The sequence below is a fragment of the Diachasma alloeum genome, unplaced genomic scaffold (genome assembly GCF_001412515.2).
Source record: "Diachasma alloeum isolate Michigan unplaced genomic scaffold, Dall2.0 Dall_scaffold_00199, whole genome shotgun sequence".
Classification (NCBI taxonomy): Eukaryota; Metazoa; Arthropoda; class Insecta; order Hymenoptera; family Braconidae; genus Diachasma; species Diachasma alloeum.
The window spans coordinates 864273-888952 of record NW_021680364.1 but is presented as its reverse complement, the minus strand read 5'-3'; the positions used below and the strand labels follow the sequence as shown (position 1 = coordinate 888952).

The window sequence follows — 24680 nt, the reverse complement described above, 5'->3', positions numbered from 1 at the left end:
GGGGGGGGGGGGGGGGGGGGGGGGGGGGGGGGGGGGGGGGGGGGGGGGTAATGAATATAACGTAGAGATCGTGCCCACTGACTCGTGTCCTCAATTCTTGTAATTTTTACGATTCTTATTTTGGCCTGGAATTACGACATTTGCGGGATGAAATTATTTCGTTTATTGGATAAAGCCACTTTTTTATCGGGAGGGGTCGTCGTGTCGAGTGTTGAACATGCAATTGAGTCGGATAAAAAAATATACAAAAAAGAGTTGCAAAAAATGGATTATTCAATTATTCGAATGAATTATTAAGTCGGTTCACGATAGAAAATGATTAGTGCAGTTATTAATGAAAAAAGGTTATGAGTGATTTATTTAATTGCGGTGACTGATTTTTTTAAAGAAATGATTTAGTTGGTTTAAATACAGTTTATTTGAGCTATGAAGGGTTTTTTCAGGGAAAGTATTCGTTAATTTAGAGATTTGCATTAGTTTTTTTTGTGAATTTTCAGGAAAACTTGGGTTTTTTTGCAATTGTTTAATTTTAGAGGGAAATTTGGTTTATTTAGGTGGAAAACGGGAGTTTAAGCAGAATATTTTGGAATAAATCTGCAATTCGCCAAGAAATAAATTTCCAAGTTGGGAATAAAGTCAAGAAATTTCTTATTTTTCTAGAAATTTAATGAAATTCTAAATTTTTAAGCAGCAGGAAGCGGGGAATTGTTGAAAATGACTTGAATTTTCAATCAAAACATGAATATTCAGTACCAAAATTATGTTGAAATTTCAATTAATTAAAAATTAAAAAATATATTTTCCTGAATTTTTCTCATTTCTATTAATTTCCTTGGAATAATTGAACTGAAATTTACAGTTTCCATAGATTGTCCCATGAGAATTTGAATTCTCAGTGACAAAATCCCTTTAAATTTCACAAAAAAAAATCCTGAAAATTGAAAAACAATTTTCCAATTTCAATCGTTCTTCAAATATCCATAAACTCTCATAAATTTCCACACCAAAAAAATGTCACTCACTCCCAATAACATTATTATAAATTGATCTAGCGAAACACGTTATTCCACGGAATATCGAAGAAAAATCAAGTTTGGTGAGTCTCGAGGAAAGACAGGCTGCCGAGGGGGAGTGACAGAGGGGAATAAATTGGGGGGAAAGGAGTACAAAAACCACGACTGGGTAATTGCCCCAAGGACTCTTGTCGGCCGCAAAGAGAGAAGACGCCAGAAAGATGTTGAGAAGTACCTCCGAGGGGGTGGGGGCGACGCGAGGAGAGGGGAAGTTTGTGTTTGCGAGAAAAGAAAGGAGAAACCGCAGAAGGTGGGAGGAGACGAAGAGAGATTAGCCAGTGGCATCTCCTCCGGGTCTCACTGTCGTTGCTTTGCATCCTCTTGAAATAAAAATGAAGAAAAAATAATATAAAAAATAAGAGAGACGCTCTCGGGTCGCTAATAGAATCCAGGGGCTTTTATTTGCACGTCTCTCCGCTCATCTCGGTGCTCTGTTCACCACCCGGCAATCTCACTTCGGTGGAACTCTCGGGGAAAAATGAAACATTGGAAAATGTCGGGGGAGTGAGCGGAGTTTAGCTGGCGATGAGTGATCGTTTGATTTTTTTTGGAGGACAGCGGAGTGATGGTTTAGGAGTCTCTTCTCCCAATGGTCGGAGTTAAGGCTCGTTGACATGAGACTCGTGAGGTCAAATGGGCATTCGATTCTCATCGCGCGTTTATTCGACGACGATTCCTCGTTGGAAAACACCTACGTACTGGCATCGTTGGATTTTAAGAAAAAATAAGCGGTCCGAGTGGATTAATCGGATTAAAACATTTAAACATTTCTTCTTTGAAAAACCAAAACGATAATTGAATTGAGAAAAACAATTTGAATTCCGAATCTAATCGAGTTTTCTGCTATTTTTCGCCGTTTCCAATAATCTTTGAATTTATGGTAGGGGTAGAGCTACTTTAAACAATTGAAGAAAAATTACTTCTCTCAAATGTGTTTTAGATATTAGAAATTGTTTTCTGTGTTCAGGACAAACAAACGATTCATTCGATGGAACAAATAACACAAATTCTTTTTTATGCATTATTTCATTTCAAAATTAAACTTCGTTTCATATTCATGGAATTTCCATTTATTCATTCATTCTACAATACCACTGCATAAACATGATAAAACCTAATGAATTAATACAAGTTTTCTCACGATTGCAATCGAAAACAGTTTTCTAAGAATTATTTTCAAGAAATTGTCTTCAAAAATAGTTTTCTCTTCCGCAATGGGACTCTAAATTCATTTCCCAGCATTAAAAAAACCATAAAAAAGCCTTCAGCAACCTGAAAACTCCTGTTGACAAACATTAACCACCAACAATTCCCCGAACAATCCGTCTAAATCCCAAAAATGAAGTGAATCCCTAAATAATAATCCCTAAAGAATTTATGGTAGGGGTAGAGCTACTTTAAACAATTAAAGAAAAAGTACTTCTCTGACATGTGTTTTAGATATTAGAAATTTTTTTCTGTTTTCAGGACGAACAAACGATTCCTTCGAAGGAACAAATAACACAAATTCTTTTTTATGCATTATTTCATTTCAAAATTAAACTTCGTTTCATATTCATGGAATTTCCATTTATTCATTTATTCTGCAATACCACTGCATAAACATCATAAACCTAATGAATTAATACAAGTTTTCTCACGATTGCAATCGAAAACAGTTTTCTAAGAATTATTTTCAAGAAATTGTCTTCAAAAATAGTTTTCTCTTCCGCAATAGGACTCTAAATTCATTTCCCAGCATTAAAAAAACCATAAAAAAGCCTTCAGCAACCTGAAAACTCCTGTTGACAAACATTAACCACCAACAATTCCCCGAACAATCCGTCTAAATCCCAAAAATGAAGTGAATCCCTAAATAATAATCCCTAAAGAATTTATGGTAGGGGTAGAGCTACTTTAAACAATTAAAGAAAAAGTACTTCTCTGACATGTGTTTTAGATATTAGAAATTTTTTTCTGTTTTCAGGACGAACAAACGATTCCTTCGAAGGAACAAATAACACAAATTCTTTTTTATGCATTATTTCATTTCAAAATTAAACTTCGTTTCATATTCATGGAATTTCCATTTATTCATTCATTCTGCAATACCACTGCATAAACATCATAAACCTAATGAATTAATACAAGTTTTCTCACGATTGCAATCGAAAACAGTTTTCTAAGAATTATTTTCAAGAAATTGTCTTCAAAAATAGTTTTCTCTTCCGCAATAGGACTCTAAATTCATTTCCCAGCATTAAAAAAACCATAAAAAAGCCTTCAGCAACCTGAAAACTCCTGTTGACAAACATTAACCACCAACAATTCCCCGAACAATCCGACTAATCCCAAAAATGAAGTGAATCCCTAAATACGACCTGTTGCGGTAGTGCGACCACTGAGCACACATGCGCATACTCCAGAATCCACGTGGGGAGGGAGAAGCCCAAGTCTCATAATAACATTCGAGACCTGTTGCATTCACCGGCCAGGCACTTTGTCACCCACGACAACTACAACGGAAGCGTTAACTCCCGGTACTTACGATTCGAAATGGAGCTCCCCCTCCCCCTCCCGCCCCCAAAAAACATCTCAAGACGAAAAAAAAAATTCTAAAAAGAAGGGAGACGCTGATTCCGGGAGAGAAGACACATTCGGAGAATGGGGAAACGGAAAAAAATGTTAATGACACACATGGTAGTAGGGAGAGCTTCTAAGTGACTTTGTATCGTAAACAGAGTCGGTACATTTGCTCCTCAAAATAACTTCGATGGGAACAGTCGCATCACATAGGCGGAGATGTCATTAATTATTTGACTAATTGTGAGAAAAAATCTTTCAATTCTTCAAATTATTGTGACAGCCCGTTTTACCCTGTGTTATTACAAAAATTAATAATCACTTATTTATCAATATTTTTTAAAACTTTAATTATTATTATGATTTTATTATTAACAAAATTGTCATTTTATTACTGCCAAAATTATTTTATTTTATTTTATTTTTTTTTTGTTCCCGAGAAACGTCATTAATTATTGGACTAATTACGATAAAAGATATTTCGATTTTTAAAATGATTTTGATGACCTGTTTTGCCCCGGGTTATTGCGAGATTTTCCTTCGAAGCGAAAAAATTTTTGTTTTTAAGAAAAATTCGGTTTTTACAATTTTATTATTTTTTCATTGCCGAAACATGTAATTAATTATTTCAGTAATTATGAGAACAAAAATTTCTAATTTTTCAAAAAATATTAATGATCCATTGTGCCCCGGGTTTATTGCGAGAAATAATTTTCTTTCTTCAGAGCGAAAAAAAATTTTTTTTCAAGAAAAATTTTGTTTTTACAATTTTACTATTTTTTTATTGCCGAAACATGTAATTAATTATTTGAGTAATTATAAGAACAAAAACTTCTAATTTTTCAAAAGAAATTAATGACCCGTTTAGTCCCGGGCTATTGAAGAAATCCTTTTCGCTTTTTGAACGAGAAAAATGACATTTTTTTAAAATTTTGTTGTTTTTTTCTTCATCTGGAGAGATCCATCAGAAAATTTGTCTTCCCTTCTACCGAGCCGAAATACAGATCAACAGGTCCAGTTATCGATTGCCAAAGTGTAAAGAAATGAAATTGCCCTGTGGGCATGGAATGAAGGCGCTGAGAAGAATACGTCGGCACTTCTTGCCCCATCAAAAATACCCACACGTGGCCGACAGACGCGCGAACCACAAGATCTCTCGCGAGATGCCGTCTCTCTTTGGCCTAATTGGGCCTCTCTCAGGACACAACATCCGCACCGAATAGCCGATGAATTTTCGATAATTAACCCCGCTATATCTCATTCGATCGACACAGCCTGGCCCTCTCGGCTCAAAAATCGATTTCACTCAGCGTCTCATCACGTTCGGCTGAGTTCCTTAATTCTTTCGGTTATCCCCACCCCCTTGTATCGTATTACGAATGCTTGTGGCCTCATGGATGGCTTGAAATTTTTATTTGAAGAGGTGTCTTATTTCCAATCGTTGGAATGTTTATTTTTATTTTTATGAGAATTAAAGAGTGAAAATTAAATTCATTGCGTTGACGTTCATCAGGTGCGACGTTATTATCCCCTTTCTGCGATAATTTTTTATAAGTTTTTCATCACTGGCGCATAAAGTGTAATTTTGCGCACAAAGATGAAGAAAAATAGCGATCGGGAAGATAGGCCATGGCCAATATCTGGAATCGAAAATGAGAACTCGAACAAGGCGGATATCTCGAACGAATGGAGAAAGTAAGGCGGTTTCCATGAGTACAATTGTCTTGCGTCGAATTTTCATGAAGCCTGCCTAACAGACAAAAGAGAATTAAATACCATTCTATGAAACATGAATAAACGAATCATAATTGTCCAAATCATTTAGGTCAGAGGAAAATAGAATAATTCTACTTTCTTAATATTGCGTTTACTAAGGTTTTCTTCGAACAAAGTTGATTAGAATTAATAGCTAGAATTATGAGATTATCTCACACTTTTGACGTTAAGGATAGGAGAATCTGAATGCAATATAGTGAAAATGATGATCGATTTTTTCACTTTGAACAAATAATATTAATATCCAAATACAAAATTTCTGATATGAATAAAAAGAAGCTGTGACTCAATATTCCAAATGAAGTTTTAATTTTTAATTTGGTGCTGACAACACGAGATGACAATATTCTAAGCACGGAATTATATTGATGAGATGAACAACAGATTAATTGAATTACCGTGTGAACTAACTAAAAATTGATAACAGTCTGGGCACGCACTTTTTCCAGAGTATCAACAAACATTGAATTCCAGAAATTCACACTCTAAAGTGTGTTCTAGAAGGAATTGAATTGTAATTATGATTAAAATCTTATTGAGTGAGCGTAGGCATCAGAACATGAGCAAATTACTTATTGGAATATGAAAATTTAACAGCTGATAAATGGAGACATACGATTCTCATCAGTTGTATTGCTTTTTGCAATCAGAATGATAATTTTTGTTCATTTTTGTTGAATAAACAAAATGATAAAATAGTCTGATTCCTCATTCAGCTCCTTGAACCCTAAATAATTAATTTCAATAATTTCTTCATCAAAAAATTACTAAAATACTCTAAAATCAAGGTTTAATTAATTCGAAACCAGTTTCAATGAGTCCATTCATTAAACCCAAATAGCCGATTTCTCTGCAAGTCTCACGGAATTTTCCCTCTTCAATAGCACTCGAGTCTCCAAACGCATCGGCTTCTCACGCTAGAAAAAATCATTAAACCCCTCCCGATCAATCAAGAACCAAAACAGATCGCTGGCAATGTAATCGTACGACCTTCCCCAAAAAATAAACAAAATCCAAGAGCCTCAGACGCGTTCTCAAGACCACACAGTCCACCCACAGGGCCCATTACCTTATCAACGAGGCCAACCTCTTAAGTGCGTAGGAGTGATAGAAAAATAAACTCCCCATTCCGTGAGAACCCTTCTCCCCCAGCTCCAACCCCACTCCACCGACAAATTCCCCCCCAAAAATGCTTTCCCCCGCGCTCCTTTCTCCACATGCACACGGGATGCGAACGTAATCGTCGAGTGGCTTCAAGTGGCCCTCGCCCGATACCCGAGACAGAAAGACAGGGAGTGAAGAGTGGAGCGGCGAGGGAGGGGGAGAGAGATAAAACAGGCAAAAAGAGGTGAACTCTCTTGTACTCTGAAATGCTTTCACCCATTGCATGCACAGTTTAGACACGAAAATATTGTTGAAATACATAAATAAAGTGGCAGGGAACATTATATTATGAGTTCTCAAAGCCACAGATTACGTGGAATTCCGTGGGAATGAACATAAAACGTTTTTCAATTTTTAACAATTTATTAGGTTAATTGCTCGTCATAATATTTATAAGCAATATATAAAAAAACAATTTTTTAGATTTATTTACACAAAAAATTACATTTTTGAAATTTAAATAATTTTTTTTCTGTTTTAATAATTTTATTTATAATTTCTATGAATTCTAAAGATGGATTTCACTTTAACTAACTGATAAACAATTAGAAACAGTTTTTATTAATTTTTTACTTGAAAAAACGCTGGGAAAAAATAATAATAAAATAAAATAGTTTTTTCCAAGTGTTTTTTAATGTAAAAAACTAATAAAAACAGTTTTCAATTGTTTATCAGTTAAATAAAGTGAAATCAATCTTTGGATTTTATGAAAAATATAAATAAAATTATTAAAAAAGAAAAAAAACATTTACAAAATCTTGGTCAAAAATATTAATGAAATAAAATAGTTTTTTCCAAGAAATAAACGCTTGAAAAAACAAAATTGCGCTGAAAAATGTGATTTCTTCATATTTGAGCAATGAAAACTCATCAATGAGAGTACATCCAGGTGTCCCCCCTCTAATCACATCTCTTAATGAGGGTTCGACGAACCCCGGGTCTTGTGGGGGCTAAGTATAGGGGTAACCGGATAGTACCGTCTGCACCACAGGCGTTTTCCCTCATTCCCCTCCTCATCACTTGTTTTCTCACTCGTTCATGGATCACAGAGCACAACAAAACGGTGCACACACAGCCTCCTGGACCCGCAGTCACACAATCTACGTGGGAAGAGCCCCCGATCTCTCTATACACTCGTTCAACCACCTCTCATACACCCAGATACGGTTTCCTCCGCTGTCGCTTCATCAATTCTTCTTATTATTCATTCCGTTTTTTCGGTTTTTATCATCTTCTGACGAATCATTCTCTATATTTCGTTGGTTCAATATTAATTGAATTTTAATTTGTCAATTTATTCTGTTGTTGTGTTTTTGTAAATTTTTTGTTCAATTTCTTCGATTTTTTCAAGTTTTCAATCATTTTTTATTAATTTTTATAGTAAATTTTCGTTAATGAAAATTGTTTTTGAAATGAATTGCGACAAAATGATGAGAATTTTTGACGATGCCTTCAAAAAATATTTTTATTCAATTTCTCTATTTTTTTATTTTTAAATTTAAATAATTTGTTTCAATAAATTTCGTCTTATAAAAAAGGGTTTTCACCACAACCTGGGGCACAATGGGTACAATTTTCAACAATGTCTTAAAAAAAATTTTTTTACCTCTTTAAAAATATTTTTTATGCAATTTCTTAATTTTTTTATTCTTCAATATTTTTAAATTTGAGAAAAAAAAATTTAATAAATTTTGTTCCAATAAAAAGGGGTTTTCCCCTCAAATCGAGGTGAAATGGGAAGAATTTTCAACGATAAAATTTCAAAGACTTCAGTTTTCGGATTTTTTATTCTGAGTTTAGTTTGTCCCATCCTTCATTAAACATTTTCATTCATTTTGTATTTATTTGAGCTACCTCAGAAAGCGTCGCAATGGGCATCTCCAAGTCCATTAACATTCGGCACGGCAAATTACAAGCCGAGGGAGGCTAATGGAGCCCACCGAGTGAAAGAAAGAGAAATAAAGAATGAGGGGAAAAACGAGGAAAGAGAGGAGGGCCACGAGAAGTGGGTGGTGATCGTGGACGATTGGATCACTCCAGAGTGACACTTTTGATGTCCCCTCTCCTTAAATGTAGTATGAATACAATGAACAATGCATTATTAACAAAACGCCTCATCTATCATGTTGAGATGTGTTGCGTAAAGTATATCGAAATATTCTGAAACTTCTTTGAAAGATTTTTATTCGCGTTTTTATTCACACTCAACAGATTTTTTGATATAAATGAGTGTTTCCTTAATCGGAATAAAAATTTTAGCACTGGGGAAGAGAACGAATTTATTAACATGTAATAATCCTTTATTCGGAATTAATGAAGGATTAGTTTCGCATAATTAAAACTTTACTAAATTTCCAACAATAATATTGATGAAGAACTTCCTTTCTTTCATTTGAATTTCCCGTGTATCAAATTTTATACATTTATAAATGCATTTTAAAAACGAATGATACATAGAAAAAAATTAATCAATGATAAAGATGAATAATAAGTGAAAAATTAATGAATAATTTTGGTTCTTTGATCAATTCTCCTTTAGTTTTTAAAGTGACACGATCAATACCCGTAATTATTGAAAAATAAGAGAAGTGAATAATTTTCTGAATCTTTTTTGAATGAAAAAACAAATCAGGAATTTTCTGGGAAGTTTTCTCGGTTTTCTAAAATCTAGAACCTACATCCAACAAATGGAAGGAAATCAATCATATGTCATTCTCAAAAAAAAAGAAAATGGAACAAATTTACTAATTCAATTGCACTCCGTTTGAATGCTCAAGGCATTCCTCTTCAGGTGCATAATTTATTCTGAAATGAATGGCAAAATAATTTTAAAAGATTGGTCAATTACTTGACTATTGTTAAAACGTAAGCTGTGTCCTAATAATCCTGAATTCTTGCCAAACATCGAAACTAATAATTAAGACAATCCATCCTGAATTCACTTGGAACTGTCAGAGAGAGAGAGAGAGAGAGAGAAAGAGATGTAAATAGGCAGCTCTAACCTATAAACGACATCACCAATGAAAAAATATATATTCTGTTTTGAAGGCTCTAATTGTATCAAAGCTGTCCTACCATAATGCCTTCAAATAATAAATCAATTAATTAAGAATTAATCAATTAGCGATAAACATGCGGAAATTGACAATTCCAACGCAAGGAATAATTTCCGTTCGCAGAATTTAAAAAAACCGCGCATTTCCTCAGCGCCCAACTTCACGCGACTCATTGGCCAATCAGAATTGAGGATTAGCAGTCATTCACCAACTTCCCGAAACTTTCGTCTCTTATAAATAGTATCCCCAGGCAATTCTCGCTCGTGCCAAAAAAAACCACAAGAATTCGTCTCAGGATGCACGGAGATTCCTCCAGCCCGATGGCCAAGGGTTTCCCTCTCCCTCCCCCCGTCGTTCCGCAAATTTTGATGGGCCGATTGGAGCAGCCGATGATTGCCAGCGATTTCACTCCCCGCCGATTCCCCAATGTCTCACATAACGGCTCGCCCCGCCGGAGAAAAAAATTTAATTCCAAAGTGAAATATGAGCGATTGGCAATTTTGTTTTACTCCGCACAATTTATCTCATATTATTTCATTTCAAGCTTTTTTATCCCCCTCATTCTGTCCCGTTTTGGGCTAGTCTCGTCGCGATTTCTTGTTCCCGAAGATATCAATATTTTTTACTCCCTCAAATTGCCCTCGCCATCTTCGATTGATTCGATCCGTCGGCCTTGAAATTTCTTCAGCTTCCCCTTTTTTTTTCTCGGTGGAATCCTTGTATGGTGGAACTGTCGCCACTGCGTGCACTCGCTGCACGCACGACACAACTCGCTGACTGTTTTATGCTTTGTTTGCTCGATTTTCACATTTCTCGATCGGGGATTATTACCATCTAAGTGAGCCCAGACGGTGAATTCGTAATGACAGCCGTGGCTCCTGGTATTTCAGTCGTTAGGCAGCTATGCATTAGTCCAGGGAAATTGGTTATTCGAGGCAAATTGAGTTTAGTGGTGGCATAAAGATTTTTAAACGGGTATTTGTTGATAAGTGGTTTATTTAACCGGCGTTTATTCACTTGATGCAGGTGGTTATCGGTATTCAATGAACTTTGATTATTAAATAGACATGAAAAGGTAAAATCGTAATGAAAATGTTTGGTTACATACACTCTACATTTTTATTTAAAAGCCCTGGGGCTGAATGGGTTGCCAGGAAGAGAAATTGAAATGTGAAATTTCATGAAGAGTTTGGTAGTAATTTGCAGAAGGGTAACATTGAATTCGATTTAGGAGTAACAAATCTCCAATTTCCAGTAACGAAATTCCCTGAAATTTCAGTCAAAATTCTAAATAGCGTAGAATTACTTTAAAAATGAGGGATTTAATCACTGAAATTTTTAAGACTTAAAGTTTTTTGAGTAATTGCTTCCGAATGAAAGCCCTGTAATCGTTCAAATTCAATCGCCATTAATTAAAATTTAATTCATCGATTAGTTTTTTTAATTTTCGAATTTTTTATGTGTAAATAAAATTTTTCTATTAACATTTTATCGAGCGGCTGAGGGGAGAGATAGAACCGTAAAAAAGACAATCGGTTGTATATAGAAGAAAAGGATAAGAAGGATAATGATGATGATAACATTCAACTAAATTGAAAATCTGACGAAATTAGTTGAAAATAAATCTTATTCAATTTAATAAAATGAAATAAACAATGAATTATACATGGTAGAAGGAAATGATATGCAACATAACCATTCGGAAGCATATTGCTAATTTATTAGTAAAAATAACTATACTAGATGCAATTTCCCACTTGTATTCAAACAATCTCACTAAAAATTAATGTAAAAATCACTCCATTTTAGGATTTCTCACTCGTTGAATTTTCAATCAATATAAATTATCTATTTCCATAGAATAATTCAACTGCAACAATTTCCATTGATTTATTCGTCAAAGTGTCAATTTTTAATAATAAAATCCCCTTTAATTTAAGTGGAATTCATAAATGCTGGAATTTTCTGCCCACATTTCCCTACTCATTCATCTCGCATGAACAAAACATTTTTCTCTCATCGCAATTAATTTTCTAAATGTCAAAAAATTCACAAGCGCAAAAGGTCCGTCACCAAACCGATGTCTTGGATTTTTCGTCGTCTTTATTATTCTATTTTCCTCGACTAAAGAAAGAGGTGTGCGGAGGAGGCACGTCGAATCCTCGAGACGCAATTTAAGATGCTCGTTTAGATAACACAACGAATCTGCTGGCATTCGTCATGGCCCAAGGGGTCGTGTACCCCTAGAGGCCCTTTTGATGTCTTCTCCTTCATTTTTTTCTCTCCTCCCTCTCACTTGTATGCGCACACGCCGACGCGTCTCGGGAATTTACGAGGCAATTTTGCCGGTCGATCACGTTAATTTCCGGGAGACGACGAAAATCGGGAGATAAAACAATCAGTTTTCGATCTTTATCCACTTGGGAGTTGCTTAATTATTTTTTTTACGGGGTTGAGGTGTAACCATGGGCATCTTCAGTGCCTAATCTCCGGGAGGAGGAACCTTTGGGGATGGGAAACGAGCCGTTAAAATCTGTCGAATACTTTCACTCGATTTTATTTGCATTTTTTTTTTGTTTTCGGATTTTATTTTTACTAGACAGAACGCGCACGCTCGTACGTCACCTCATTTACTTGCGAGAAGTTGCCTTTTTTTCATTTAAATTTCAAATTTATTAAATTTCATATGTTCGTACGTGCATTATAAAAATTGATGATACACAGAAAAAAACTCAATCAATAATTTCAAGTCTTTGATATAATAAAAAAAAAGTCTGATCAATTCCCTTTTAGAAAATGAAGAGAAATCTTATGAATTAATTTTCTAGACGAGTGAATAATTTCCTAAATTTTGAGTGAGAAAAAATACATTTTCCTAGAATTTTCTAAGAAACCAGGACATTTTCTCGATATTCTAGAATTTAAAATTGATATCTGAGTCAAAACGTGTGAAGAAAATCAAATTTATGCCATTCTAAAAAAAAAAGAAAATGGAACGAATTAAAATTGATGAGTTCATCAAACCGGATGATGAATAAAAATCCTAGAAGGAAGAATCAATCAATTTTGCACATGATAAACATGAGAAAATTGACAATTATAACCCAAAGAAAAATTTGTGAGTTTGAAGAATTTGAAAATACCGCGTGTTTTCAGCGACTGACTTCACGCGACTCATTACCCAATCAGAATTGAGAATTAGCGGCCGGGCAGTTTCGATAGATTTCGATACAAAACAACTTCACAAAACTCTCGTAATTTACAGACAGAGATTTTCTGTTATTTTGATTTTTGTAATCACTTTCAGGCTGCAATGTTGTCATTGTTCGGTAGAATTCCCTTTGCGTATCGACAAACTGCATGTGCGTACATGTTTATTTGACTTCACGCTCAGGCCCCGGTTATACAACTCGTTGGAGGTCTCTCTGGCGAGAGCACGCCCGCAGCGACAACAGACTGTGCACCGTCATAAACATTTATTATACATCGTGGTGTGCAGTGAAATATTTTACAGCTGACTTACCATCATGCTCACCGCGTGCAATATCGGCTTCTGTTTATTTTTAACTACTTGAGATTGTTCTGATTTTAAATCATTGCGCGGGGCTTTAATGGTGATTATGTATTTCATTACGAGGATTTGTTCTATTACGCATTAACTTTTTTTCATTTTCCCACGCAATTCAATTGGATAAAATGATGCGGTTCAATCGAACGAAACTCTTTAGTTGAAATTTTTTTATCCATTTCAGTGAAGATGTTTTAATTATAGGAAATGGATAATTCATTCCTTCGAAATGAAGGATTGTTACATGTCTTTGTTGTCTGAGCAATGATTTCATTTGTCAATAATGAAGTTTTTATTTGGAATAAAGGAGAAAAAGAAAAAAAGAGAAAAAAAATCATGAAATTTCGGATTTACGTGAATTTTTAAGATAGTTGATAATTTTAACTGAATAATTGAACTACAATTTACAGTTTCCATTAATTTCTTCACAAAAAATCGTGAATTTTCAATTATGGAAATCTGTGAAATTTCAGTAGAACTTCAATGAGAAAAATTTCAAGAATCCTGTGATACTTCACTTTAATAACAATGATTTTGGATTTTAGATTTTGAGAATTACTTGAATATTCAAGAAATTAACCTCGGAGAAAAATATATTTGAATTGAGTATAAAATATACTTGATTCAAGTGTATTTATTCTTGATTTGAGTATGAAATAGGGGAGGTTGGGGTAAACTGCACACTTTTGACTTTTTTAAAAATATTAGTGACCGGTTGAAATGTTAATGAAAATTAATAAAAAAAAATTTCAATACAAAGAACAATTCTTTCCCTTTGTGATGAGTCTAAACTGAGCTCTATTGTTACATTTATTCCTCAGTTATGAATAACTTTAAAAAGTCTAGTGTCCATTTTACCCTACCCTCCCCTATACTAGAATCAACAACAAGACACTTGAATCAAGTATATTTTATGCTCAATTCAAGTATATTTTTTCCGTGACTGATTCGTCAATGAAGAATTTTACAGAAATTCCAACTTTGTCGTTAAAAATTTCAAGTTTTTTCACTTGAAACCAGCTTTTCCATAATCCATAAATGCTCCACAAATACCCCTAACATTATAATCCCATCATTCACAAAACCCACACCAAGCGCGTGGTAATCACTCCGACGAGCCTAGTTGGGGGCCTGTTAATTGGATCGACAAACCGGAAAATCTCGAGACCGAATGACCAACATATAGCGGTCTTCCTTTGATAAAGTCTCGAATAACCCGAAGGATCTTTTCATCCGATAAACGGGAGACCTCCGACGTGAAACGCCCCCCCCCCCCTCCCCCTCCTCCTCCTCCTCCCGTCCCCCTGAGTACCAGCATATGAAAATTCCGCGTCTAAGTGAAGTTGACTAATTAAAACGCCCGACGTACCGCGACGTAAAAAAAGCATTGGGGATAAAAGATATCGGCTTCCGTGTTGTCAGTAGTCGGCAAAGGGATAATAGCGATAAATAATGCCAAAGGGACTGTCCCTTATCTATTCAGGGGGACAGATAGTGACTGTTTGTGAAGTTATTTCCATTGAATTCTCCGGGGCTAGCCTCCCACATCGACATATACTCGGGGTTTCCTTTGTCTCCTATTCCTCTACGGTGAGAGAGTCGGCATATAAATTTTTGCACGAGACAACGCCCATACCAGTTATTTCAATCAACTCACCACCGAGTTTTTGCGGATTATCATATACATTAGTACTTATTTATGTTTCAATGCTTTATGAAGGAAGAAAATGTTATTTATGATTTACTTGATGGGTTCTCGGAGCGATCGGGCTCTTTTATTTTGATCAATTGTATCGTAATCAGGGGGGCATGGGATCGGGGCGCTGGTGGATTATAATATCGGTGGATGGTATTTGCATGGAAATGCGATGGGATGGAGTGATACTTTGTTTTGTGGAGGGTGTGGGGAATTTTAATCATCGGAGGGGCCAAAAAAATTTTTACATCTGAAGGACCAAATGATTTTTCAGCTCAAATCAAACTTTCTCTTCCGAAATTTTCTATTCACTTCAATGAAAAAGTTCTAACTATATGAAATAAATAGTCAATTCAATGGGTTAATTCTTTTCGTTGTCTAACCAATGATTTAATTTCTAAAGAAAACTCCGTTTAAATTCCGAAAACATTTCTTTATCCAAAAATCTATTGATGTAATGTTCACAAAACCCCAAACAAAAATCAAGTTTTCATAAATCACAATAACGAAGACTGACACCAACAGAAAACCAATTCAGTAGCGAAGCGGTAAACCGGGTCAAGTCGATTTTGACTATTGACCAGTTTTTGACGAATATCTCGGAATCTAAGAGAGATTGAAAAAAAAATTTCATGACCTTTTTTATAACCCTCAATTGGCTCTACAAAAAAGGTCGTGACAAAAAATTTTCTATCTCTTTTAGATTCCGAGATAATCGTCAAAAACTGGCCAATAGTCAAAATCGACTTATCCCGGTTTACCGCTTCGCTGCAAAATTTATAATACTTGAAAAACCATCGCTGAGGCCATGAAAATCCAGCGATTAGGCGTATCCCATATAAAGACGAAAATAAAGAAGCCTATTTGCGGATAGCTAGCTGTTCTCTTTCAGCATGAACTCGCGAACATGAGGTAAATTCACGATAAAAACCGCACTCGCCTCGTATATACCACTTGGTTCGTGCATAATGGAAATTTTCAATGTTTTTGCGTAGCCGCCGCCAGGTAGCTATCACCCAGAGTAGTACTTTATTGCCAAGTGAATCGTGATTGATACGTGGACGCCATGTAGCTCCTGGTTACCTACGCATCTACGTCTTGTATATCAGACAAACATATGCGTGTCGATTTTCTTCCTGGTTTGAACACTGTGATGCACCACTACCCGACATGGCAATCCCTCCAGTTAGTCATTCGCCACTAAAAATTGCACAAAACAATCGGAGAACAGAGGACAAAAGTGAATGTATATTCATGGAGTTTGTCTCGCTGTTCTCTTCACTCGAAACAGCTGACTTTGTCTGGATTTAATTGAATAAGAGTGGAGAGTGGAGTTTTAACAACTTCCAATCTTCATAAACCATCGTATTGGAGGTTTATGATAGCTATTACCGAGAAATTCAGGTGCTTTTTGATTGGGAACATTGATTAGGGCTGGATTTTAATGCTAGCAATGAAACGAAGATTGAGGCTGAAGGATTCAATTGGAGATGTTGCCCATTTGCTATACAAACTATGAAATTACACAGCAATTTCTGGTTTTTAGGCTTTATGCCACTCAAGAAATGAATGGTCGTAACGCGAAATTGTTACTCAATTGCCGAAGAAATATTTCTGACATGTTCTAAAAATCTACCTACTTCAAGTGAGAAATGCATTTAAAGTAACAACATTTGCTTTTTCAAACTGCGAGCATTCACATTCATAATAAAAGGAAGGTTGAGGTTGAAGCATTCAACTGGAGATGATGCCCCGTTTACATTACAAACTCACAAATTACTCTGTAATTTTTAGCTTTTATAACGAAGTTATTAAGTTCGAGGAATGAATGGTTGTAACGTAAAATTGTTACTCAGTTGCAGAGAGGGATTTGTGAAAGATTATAATAAGAACATTTTCTTTTTCGAACTTAGAACATTCTCATTCGTGATAAAAGGAAGGTGGAGGTTGAAGCATTCAATTGGTGCTGATGTTGCCTGTTTACTTTACAAAGGGAGAAATTACAAATCCTTAATTTCGTAATTTCTAATCCTTAAAACAAAGTTTTGGTAAATAAGAACATCCACTTTTTTGATTGAAAACATGTCCTCAACAGATCAGTAACAAAGAGTTATGAATTGGATTAAAGTAGAATAAGAAATGTCAGAAATATAAAAGAAAAATACTTGAAACATGAGTAGATTAATTTTGGAACCAGAAAAACATCAATTGAAAAGTGAGAATGTTTTCAATTTAAGAATCAAATGTCCAGAACTCAAAAACTAAGATTTTCTCAAATCATCATCATCTTCTGAGTGAATGGTACAATTTGGACAACTCAACTCTCATTTTGACGCCTTGAAAAGTAGATAGATTTAAATAAATTAATCCTAGGTTCCAGCAAAAAGTACTGTCCTTGCAAGCGTTTGTTCTCTCGTAAAATAGCAATCACAGCAAAAGCTATTGAGACACTCTCCGCATCACAATACCGGATTAAATACTATCTTTATTCCTTCAAATGATTGATTTCCTCCAGAAATTTTAATGAATTTCCAATTTTGTTTCAGCTGCACATCAAAATACGTTGGAGAATACTGCCAGCACTTGAATCCTTGTCACAAAGGGCCCCGGTGTCAAAACGGTGGCTCCTGCCTAGTGAAAGAAGACCAATGGGGTGGTACACCATCATTCACCTGTGTCTGTCCAGTCGGTTACAGTGCATCCCTATGTGAAATACCAATAGCAAACGCCTGTGACTCATTACCCTGTCAAAATGGTGCAACCTGCCTATTAAAATCCCTGTTCGAGTACACCTGCACATGTGCAACTGGATTTACCGGTGAGTACAATCAGATCAATGATGCCCAATCAGCCATATTATTCTAGGCAATCGAGATATCCCAAGCTGACTCATGCCAATGAATTGTGTCTCGAGACCTTGCTGCTTGGGTTTGAAAAAGAATAAATAATGAGGTATGAAAATGTGAATGATGGCAATCAGTGTAAAAAAAGGATATGTAATAATCGACGACCTTATTCATTGGCCGGCATTTGCGTAGGCTAATTCAAGGTAAAAACAGCAAAGGAGATTACGCGATCGGTTTGCAAAAGTTCCGTTATTACAAATGCAACTCTCTCATTTGTATAATTATCCGTCCAATATATGCTGAGTCCTATCACAGAGTCAACGAGGTGTGACTGTAGCTCGGTCGGAAAAATTGTTCAAGATATTTTATTGGAAATGATATTGCGTGAGAAACTCAAATTACATTTTTCAAGGAATTCATTGTTCTAACAAGCACTGCTCTTGGAATAGAAAAATGTTACTCATTTTGCAGAAGAAGAACTTCTCAAGTTTTGGGTTAAACATCTGCTTATTCAAGTGATGATTGTTCGAAAAAAAAGATTAGCTTTTGTAAAATGAGAATAAAATCAAATGTCATCTTAGAGCCTGGAAAAATACAGATGCAACTCTCTCATTTTTATAATTATCCATCCAATATATGCTGAGTCCTATCACAGAGTCAACGAGGTGTGACTGTAGCTCGGTCGGAAAAATTGTTCAAGATATTTTATTGGAAATGATATTGCGTGAGAAACTCAAATTACATTTTTCAAGGAATTCATTGTTCTAACAAGCACTGCTCTTGGAATAGAAAAATGTTACTCATTTTGCAGAAGAAGAACTTCTCAAGTTTTGGGTTAAACATCTGCTTATTCAAGTGATGATTGTTCGAAAAAAAAGATTAGCTTTTGTAAAATGAGAATAAAATCAAATGTCATCTTAGAGCCTGGAAAAATACAGATGCAACTCTCTCATTTTTATAATTATCCATCCAATATATGCTGAGTCCTATCACAGAGTCAACGAGGTGTGACTGTAGCTCGGTCGGAAAAATTGTTCAAGATATTTTATTGGAAATGATATTGCGTGAGAAACTCAAATTACATTTTTCAAGGAATTCATTGTTCTAACAAGCACTGCTCTTGGAATAGAAAAATGTTACTCATTTTGCAGAAGAAGAACTTCTCAAGTTTTGGGTTAAACATCTGCTTATTCAAGTGATGATTGTTCGAAAAAAAAGATTAGCTTTTGTAAAATGAGAATAAAATCAAATGTCATCTTAGAGCCTGGAAAAATACAGATGCAACTCTCTCATTTTTATAATTATCCATCCAATATATGCTAAGTCCTATCAGAGTCAACGAGGTGTGGCCGTATCTTGCTCGAAAAAATTGTTCAAGACATTTTATTGAAAATGCTATTGCGTGAGAAACTCAAATGCTAGAGCTTTTGCATTTTTCAAGGAATTCATTCTTCTAACAAGCACTCTTCTTGAAATAGAAAAATGATGTTCATTTTGCACAAGAAGAATTTCTCAAATTTTGGGTTAAACATCTGCTTTTTCAAGTGATGAGTGCTCATAAAAAAAAAGATTAGCTTTTGTAAAATGACAACAAAATCAAATGTCATCGTAAAGCCTGGAAAAATACAGGCGCAACTCCCTCATTTCTATAATTATCCGTCCAATATATGCAAATCCTATCGCAGAGTCAACGAGGTGTGACCATATCTCGGTCAGAAAAATGGCTCCAGCCATTTTATTAGAAATAGTATTGCGTGAGAACCTCAAACGCCAGAGCTTTTACAATTTTTCATCTCAAGAACTCTTAATAACACCGTATTCGAAGGCTTTCTGTACATGACTGGCACGCGTTCTTGACGAATAAATCTAGGCACAATGTTTCCTCTCTTGTGGTTGGATATAATTGCTGAGCAATGCGGCGGATCCTTTGGACTGAGGAGAGAATGCAGTGGCTTAGGCTCTTCGTAATTAGTTCCACTAATCAGGGGGTTGCATGGAACATTGTTTGACGAAAAAATTGATGAATGGGAGGGGGGGAAAAAAACAAGACAATTACATAGGTATTCTTGAAATTTCAGGTGAACACTGCGAGAGACAGGATCATTGTGCCTCCTCGCCATGCAGAAATGTTGCGGAATGTCAGTCGCTTGATGATACTTATAGATGTACTTGTGCACCTGGTTTCACTGGGCCAAATTGTGGTGATGATATTAATGAGTGCGAACGGGATCCTTGTGTTCACGGTAGCTGTCATAATACTCATGGATCTTACAAGTAAGTTTATCAATTTATGTATTCATTGCTTTTGTCCCGATGCGAAGGAACTAATGACACGAAACTAGACCAAATCCCTTCGATTTAGACTTAAACTTGAACACTCAACTTCAGAAATTGTCTTTTCTGCGTCAGAAGATGATGGGATGACTCAAAATAAGAGATGCGTTAACCCTTCTCACTGAATACAGCAATCATGCTGAAGAAAGCTTCCTTTTCCAAAGTATGATGGTTTAACATTACCTGAGAATAACAAATTATGCCCCCAGTGTAGTCTAGTTTTTCCCAAAATCTTTGCAAAGAACACTTCTTTCTCCAAAGTATGACGGTTTAACATTATGTGAGAATAATAGGTTATGCCTCCTGTGTAGTCCAGTTTTTTTTCTCGAAAATCTTTGCATAAAACATTGGAGTTTCTTTTCACACACTACCCATTACATTTATAGCTCATCGTTCAGTTTCAAAGTCGTTAACTAAGATATTGAAGGACATTCCCTTCCGCATGCTGAGGTCCTTGTGACCGAATATGGGTTCGATTAGATTTACAACCTATAGTTATTTTACTTTAGTCCATCCCCTCTCCCCCGCCTTTTTTACTCCTCGTCTTCTTGTTTGCGACTATTCTTTTTGTTCGGAATGATTACCTAAACCGTACGTTCCGGGGGCATGTCCGCGTCTTCACGATCGCCACAGATGATAGACTCAGTCTGCAGTAATAGTCCGGTCTTATACGGTTTTCCCCCGTAGATGAAGGCTCTTACAAGTGTAGAAAGGGGGCCCAGGACGGCTTCGCATTGAGAAGTTGGAGAAAGGCGGAGTTGTTTTTCTTTTTTTTTTATTTTTCCCCTCGGTTTACTGCGGGAGTGTCGTCTTGATTTTACCGAGACCAATTACCAATTGATCACGGGGGGAGAAGTGGACGCATGGAACGCCAATGACAAAATCCAATTTGACGGAGAGATGGGACATCACACGGTTCATTATAAATTGTAGGTAATTCAATGGTAAAGGGGACATGTTTGTCAGCAACAATGGAGAGAGTAGTCCCTATTGATTTGAATCACGACTGAGTTTTCTTTGTTTTATTAATTTCGAGGCTTGTTTAGGATGAGAAAATTCTCATTATTGAGTGAGGTAATGAGGTGGTGAGAGTAATAGGGATATTTTTCATAATTTTTTTTTTTAACGAAGAGATTAATTTGAGACTTTCGAAGATCTCATTTTGAGGCTTTCATAGGCTCATGTTGATGTATTATAAAAATCCAAATCGACTTCTGGTGATGAAAATTTGGGGGTCGAGAATAGGACTCTAGAATTAAGGGTCAGATTAAGGGTTACGAGGGCCAGATTAAGGGTCGTGAAGGTCAAAATAAGGGTCATGGGGGTCATATGGGTTTCTCTCTATATTATCAAAATCCTAATCTGGTGAGGGAAATTTGATACTCGGAATTAAGACTCCAAACGTAAGGGTCAGAAATGAAGGGTCGAAAGCCAAATGTCATAAATGAAGGGTCAGAAGCCAAGGGACATGAAGGAAGGGCCATCAGGGTCAAAATAAAGGTCATGGAGATCATATGGGGGTTGGCGAGCGGAGCGAGCAGGGGGCGAGCCCCCTAGTGACTGTATTAAATTTAATTCATTTGAATGAAGAAGAAGAGGCTTCTCACAAGTAACTGACATGGCAGCGCACGTTCCGTCTAGTGAAAAAAAATAATAATCGTGAAAGGATAATTTTCAAATAATTTTCATTACCGTAAAATAAACCAATTCGCAGAGTTTACCTTCGAATTTAGACATAATTTGACGGAAGAAAAACAATCGAGAAAATATCCCTGCTGAAGAAAGTCGTTGACTCATAATTCTGAAGTCCTTAAAATGTCAAGTGGGAATTGTATTCTCAGTTCTGTTAAAAAGTGAAAATGAGATTGAAAGGGCTCGCTAATGGCTGCCATTCCACTAATTGAATACTCCACATATATATTTTTTCCGAGGGAAATAAAATGCATGAGCGGCACTTACACGACTTAATAGCTGATATTATCCAGATAATGAATGTAAGAAGGAGAAATGTCGTCAACCCAATAATTCTTTTCGAAATTTTCCCCGAGTTAATTTCCCCCTCCGCCCCTCAACCCCGGGAATTGATGCCATTCCGTTGGATCATCAATTCCTCGGATGAGGGGAACCTACAACATACCGCAGGCTTAATAGAGACTTCGATGTGGCATACTTGGTGTCGGTCTCCAGGTGGACGCGCTACCATATTATTAAATAGTTATAGGTTGAGATCAACGAGCGACCTCAGCTCGACAGCCATTGAGACCTCCACTTGGTTTTACTTCGGTCTTGATAGGTTACACGCTGGATCATGGCATGCATCCTGACCAATTGCACTCACGTGGCTGCCAATGAGGCGCCCGGGAAGCTATTCTCAATAGTGCTCCCACGAATACACGGTACATGTGTCGCGAAATGAGAGTCGCACATTTCCTTGTCGAATTAAACTCTTCTCTCATTTATTTGTTTTTTTCCTGAGGATGTCCAAGTGTCTTTTACAGTTTGATTCAACCATTTTCAATCATCAAATTTGGGAAGTAAATTGCGTGAGAAAAATTTTAATCAAGTCATTAATTTTTGGCGTCACTCAAGTTATATTTTGCACAGAATTATTGTTTTTTTAAATTGTTTAAACTTTTGGAAACCTTATCTTTTAGGAATGAATGATTTTCATTGTGGAAAATTGATTGGTTATGAATTATTTGTAGAGAAGGCTCGTAATTTTCAAAAATTGCGCTTTTTGAATTACTTCAAAATGTCCGTCCAAAAGTGTATTTTCTATTTTTTTTCTATTTTTAGAATTTTTTCTGACGTTTAAATAATAAAAACATTGTAAAATGTCCGAACTTGGGGTGAAATGGGGTGAAAAATAAAAAAGTATTTCACTGGTGAAAAAACAGCCAAAGTACTTGGATATCCTTAAAAAATTTAGAAATGAAGTGGATAATGAGAACTAGTTTTGGAAATACGTGAGGAGAATTCTGGGGGAATTGTTTCTCGGGAATTTAAGTGGAATATTTTGCATTTTAAACGGATTTTTTTGAAAGTTGAAGGGTGAAAAATGGAGCGAGAAGATTTAAAAACTCGATTTTTATGTAGCAAGTCACACACTCTAAAATCATTTTAATGACTTCATTTGTATTTAGAGGACATACCGGGGGTTAAGACAGTTTATTATTGTTCAGTGGTTATGAAACAATGTGGAGAGGAAATTTGCATGTGAATGGGCGGCTTTCAAAAGGTTTATTCAGCGTGGAGTAGGTATTTTTGGTTGAGCCATTACAAAATTATTTTCTTTGATATATGATGATTATCTTTAGTATATGATAATTTCAAGAAGAAACTGCAATTTTCTTGCCGAAAACTGTGTTATTGGCAAAACTAAATAATTTCGAGGGGACAATTTTTTTTGGGAAAAAAATATTCTTTCCTCGTCAATGTATTCTTTCTATGGTATAAACCTGTGGAGTTCTCTCAGATCAAATGATTGTCGTACAATAGATTATATTTTTTCCTGCCAACAGTTGGAATTCTTCTAGGGATATTTCTGATGATCACGACAAAAGTTTAATTTTTGTGAAAGATGTTAAATTTCCTTCTGCCAAGTTGGTTAATTTGCCTCAAGTAAATCTGTTCCACTGGACTTTAATTTCAATTCAATTTCGGAATTAAAATCAACAAATTAAATCATCGATATTTTTTTATGAATAAATTCGTGCGACGTCAGGATTATTTAATACAAAAAAAAAGTTCCATTGTAAAATTTCCTTCTTAAGTTAGTTAATTTCCCCCAAGTAAATCTGCCCCACTCCATCAAATATTCTCACGTGGAGCCGTGACGAGGCGTTTTGCAATTGATTCTCCGCAAATTAATATCAACACACGACAATAGCATCGAATCGCCCGATGCCCCAGCGAATGAGACACGTGAAATAATGAGTGCAGATAGCCAAGGATAATCCAGCGCGCGTGGGTAATCGATGATCGTGGTCTAATTATCGAAAGGGCGTGTCGACGTACCGTCTATCAATAATCGACTTGGCGCGCACACGGCCGTCAATACTGGAACGATTCTATCACCTCTTTCCTCACCGCTAACGTCCATCCCACACCGATTTCATGTGCTAAAGGTGACTCACGCCAGTGGAATTACACACCGCACTGATTAATTCTTAATCCCCCTTGGACGGAATCACCGATACAGTGTTGATGTTGGATGTAATGAGTTGCAGCGATTTATACCCCCAATCTCGGGGTATGTGAAAGCGTCGGGTGTTGTCTCGTATTAGAATACGTCCTTCGTGGGAATGAGTAATAATTTCATTCACCTTGTTTCGAAATTTATGGGGGTTGGGTTATTTATGGGACGATCATGTCGGGTACTGTTGTTTTTAATTTTCATAAATTTTCTTCGAGATGAGTTTCGCTATTTTCTGGATTCTACTGACATTTCAAACAATTCTGACGATAATGCGAGAACGGCTGAGTGAAATTTTATGATCTTTTTTCATTTTCAAGGTATTTTTTCAAGCTTTAAAATGAGTCTTAATTTATTCAAATCGAATCGTTTGGACGTGAGATATTGACGATTGAATTCTATCAATTTAT

General features: G+C 35.9%; 1 protein-coding gene across 1 annotated transcript in view; it reads left to right on the top strand.

Moving 5' to 3' along the window:
- LOC107035632 (neurogenic locus Notch protein) overlaps window positions 1-24680 on the top strand; it is a 217522-nt gene that overhangs the window by 75259 nt on the left and 117583 nt on the right. Inside the window, exons 3-4 of the mRNA XM_015253147.1 lie at window positions 17442-17713; window positions 19820-20015. Of these exons, the coding sequence (XP_015108633.1) occupies window positions 17442-17713; window positions 19820-20015 (468 nt within the window). The remainder of the gene's footprint in view (window positions 1-17441; window positions 17714-19819; window positions 20016-24680) is intronic.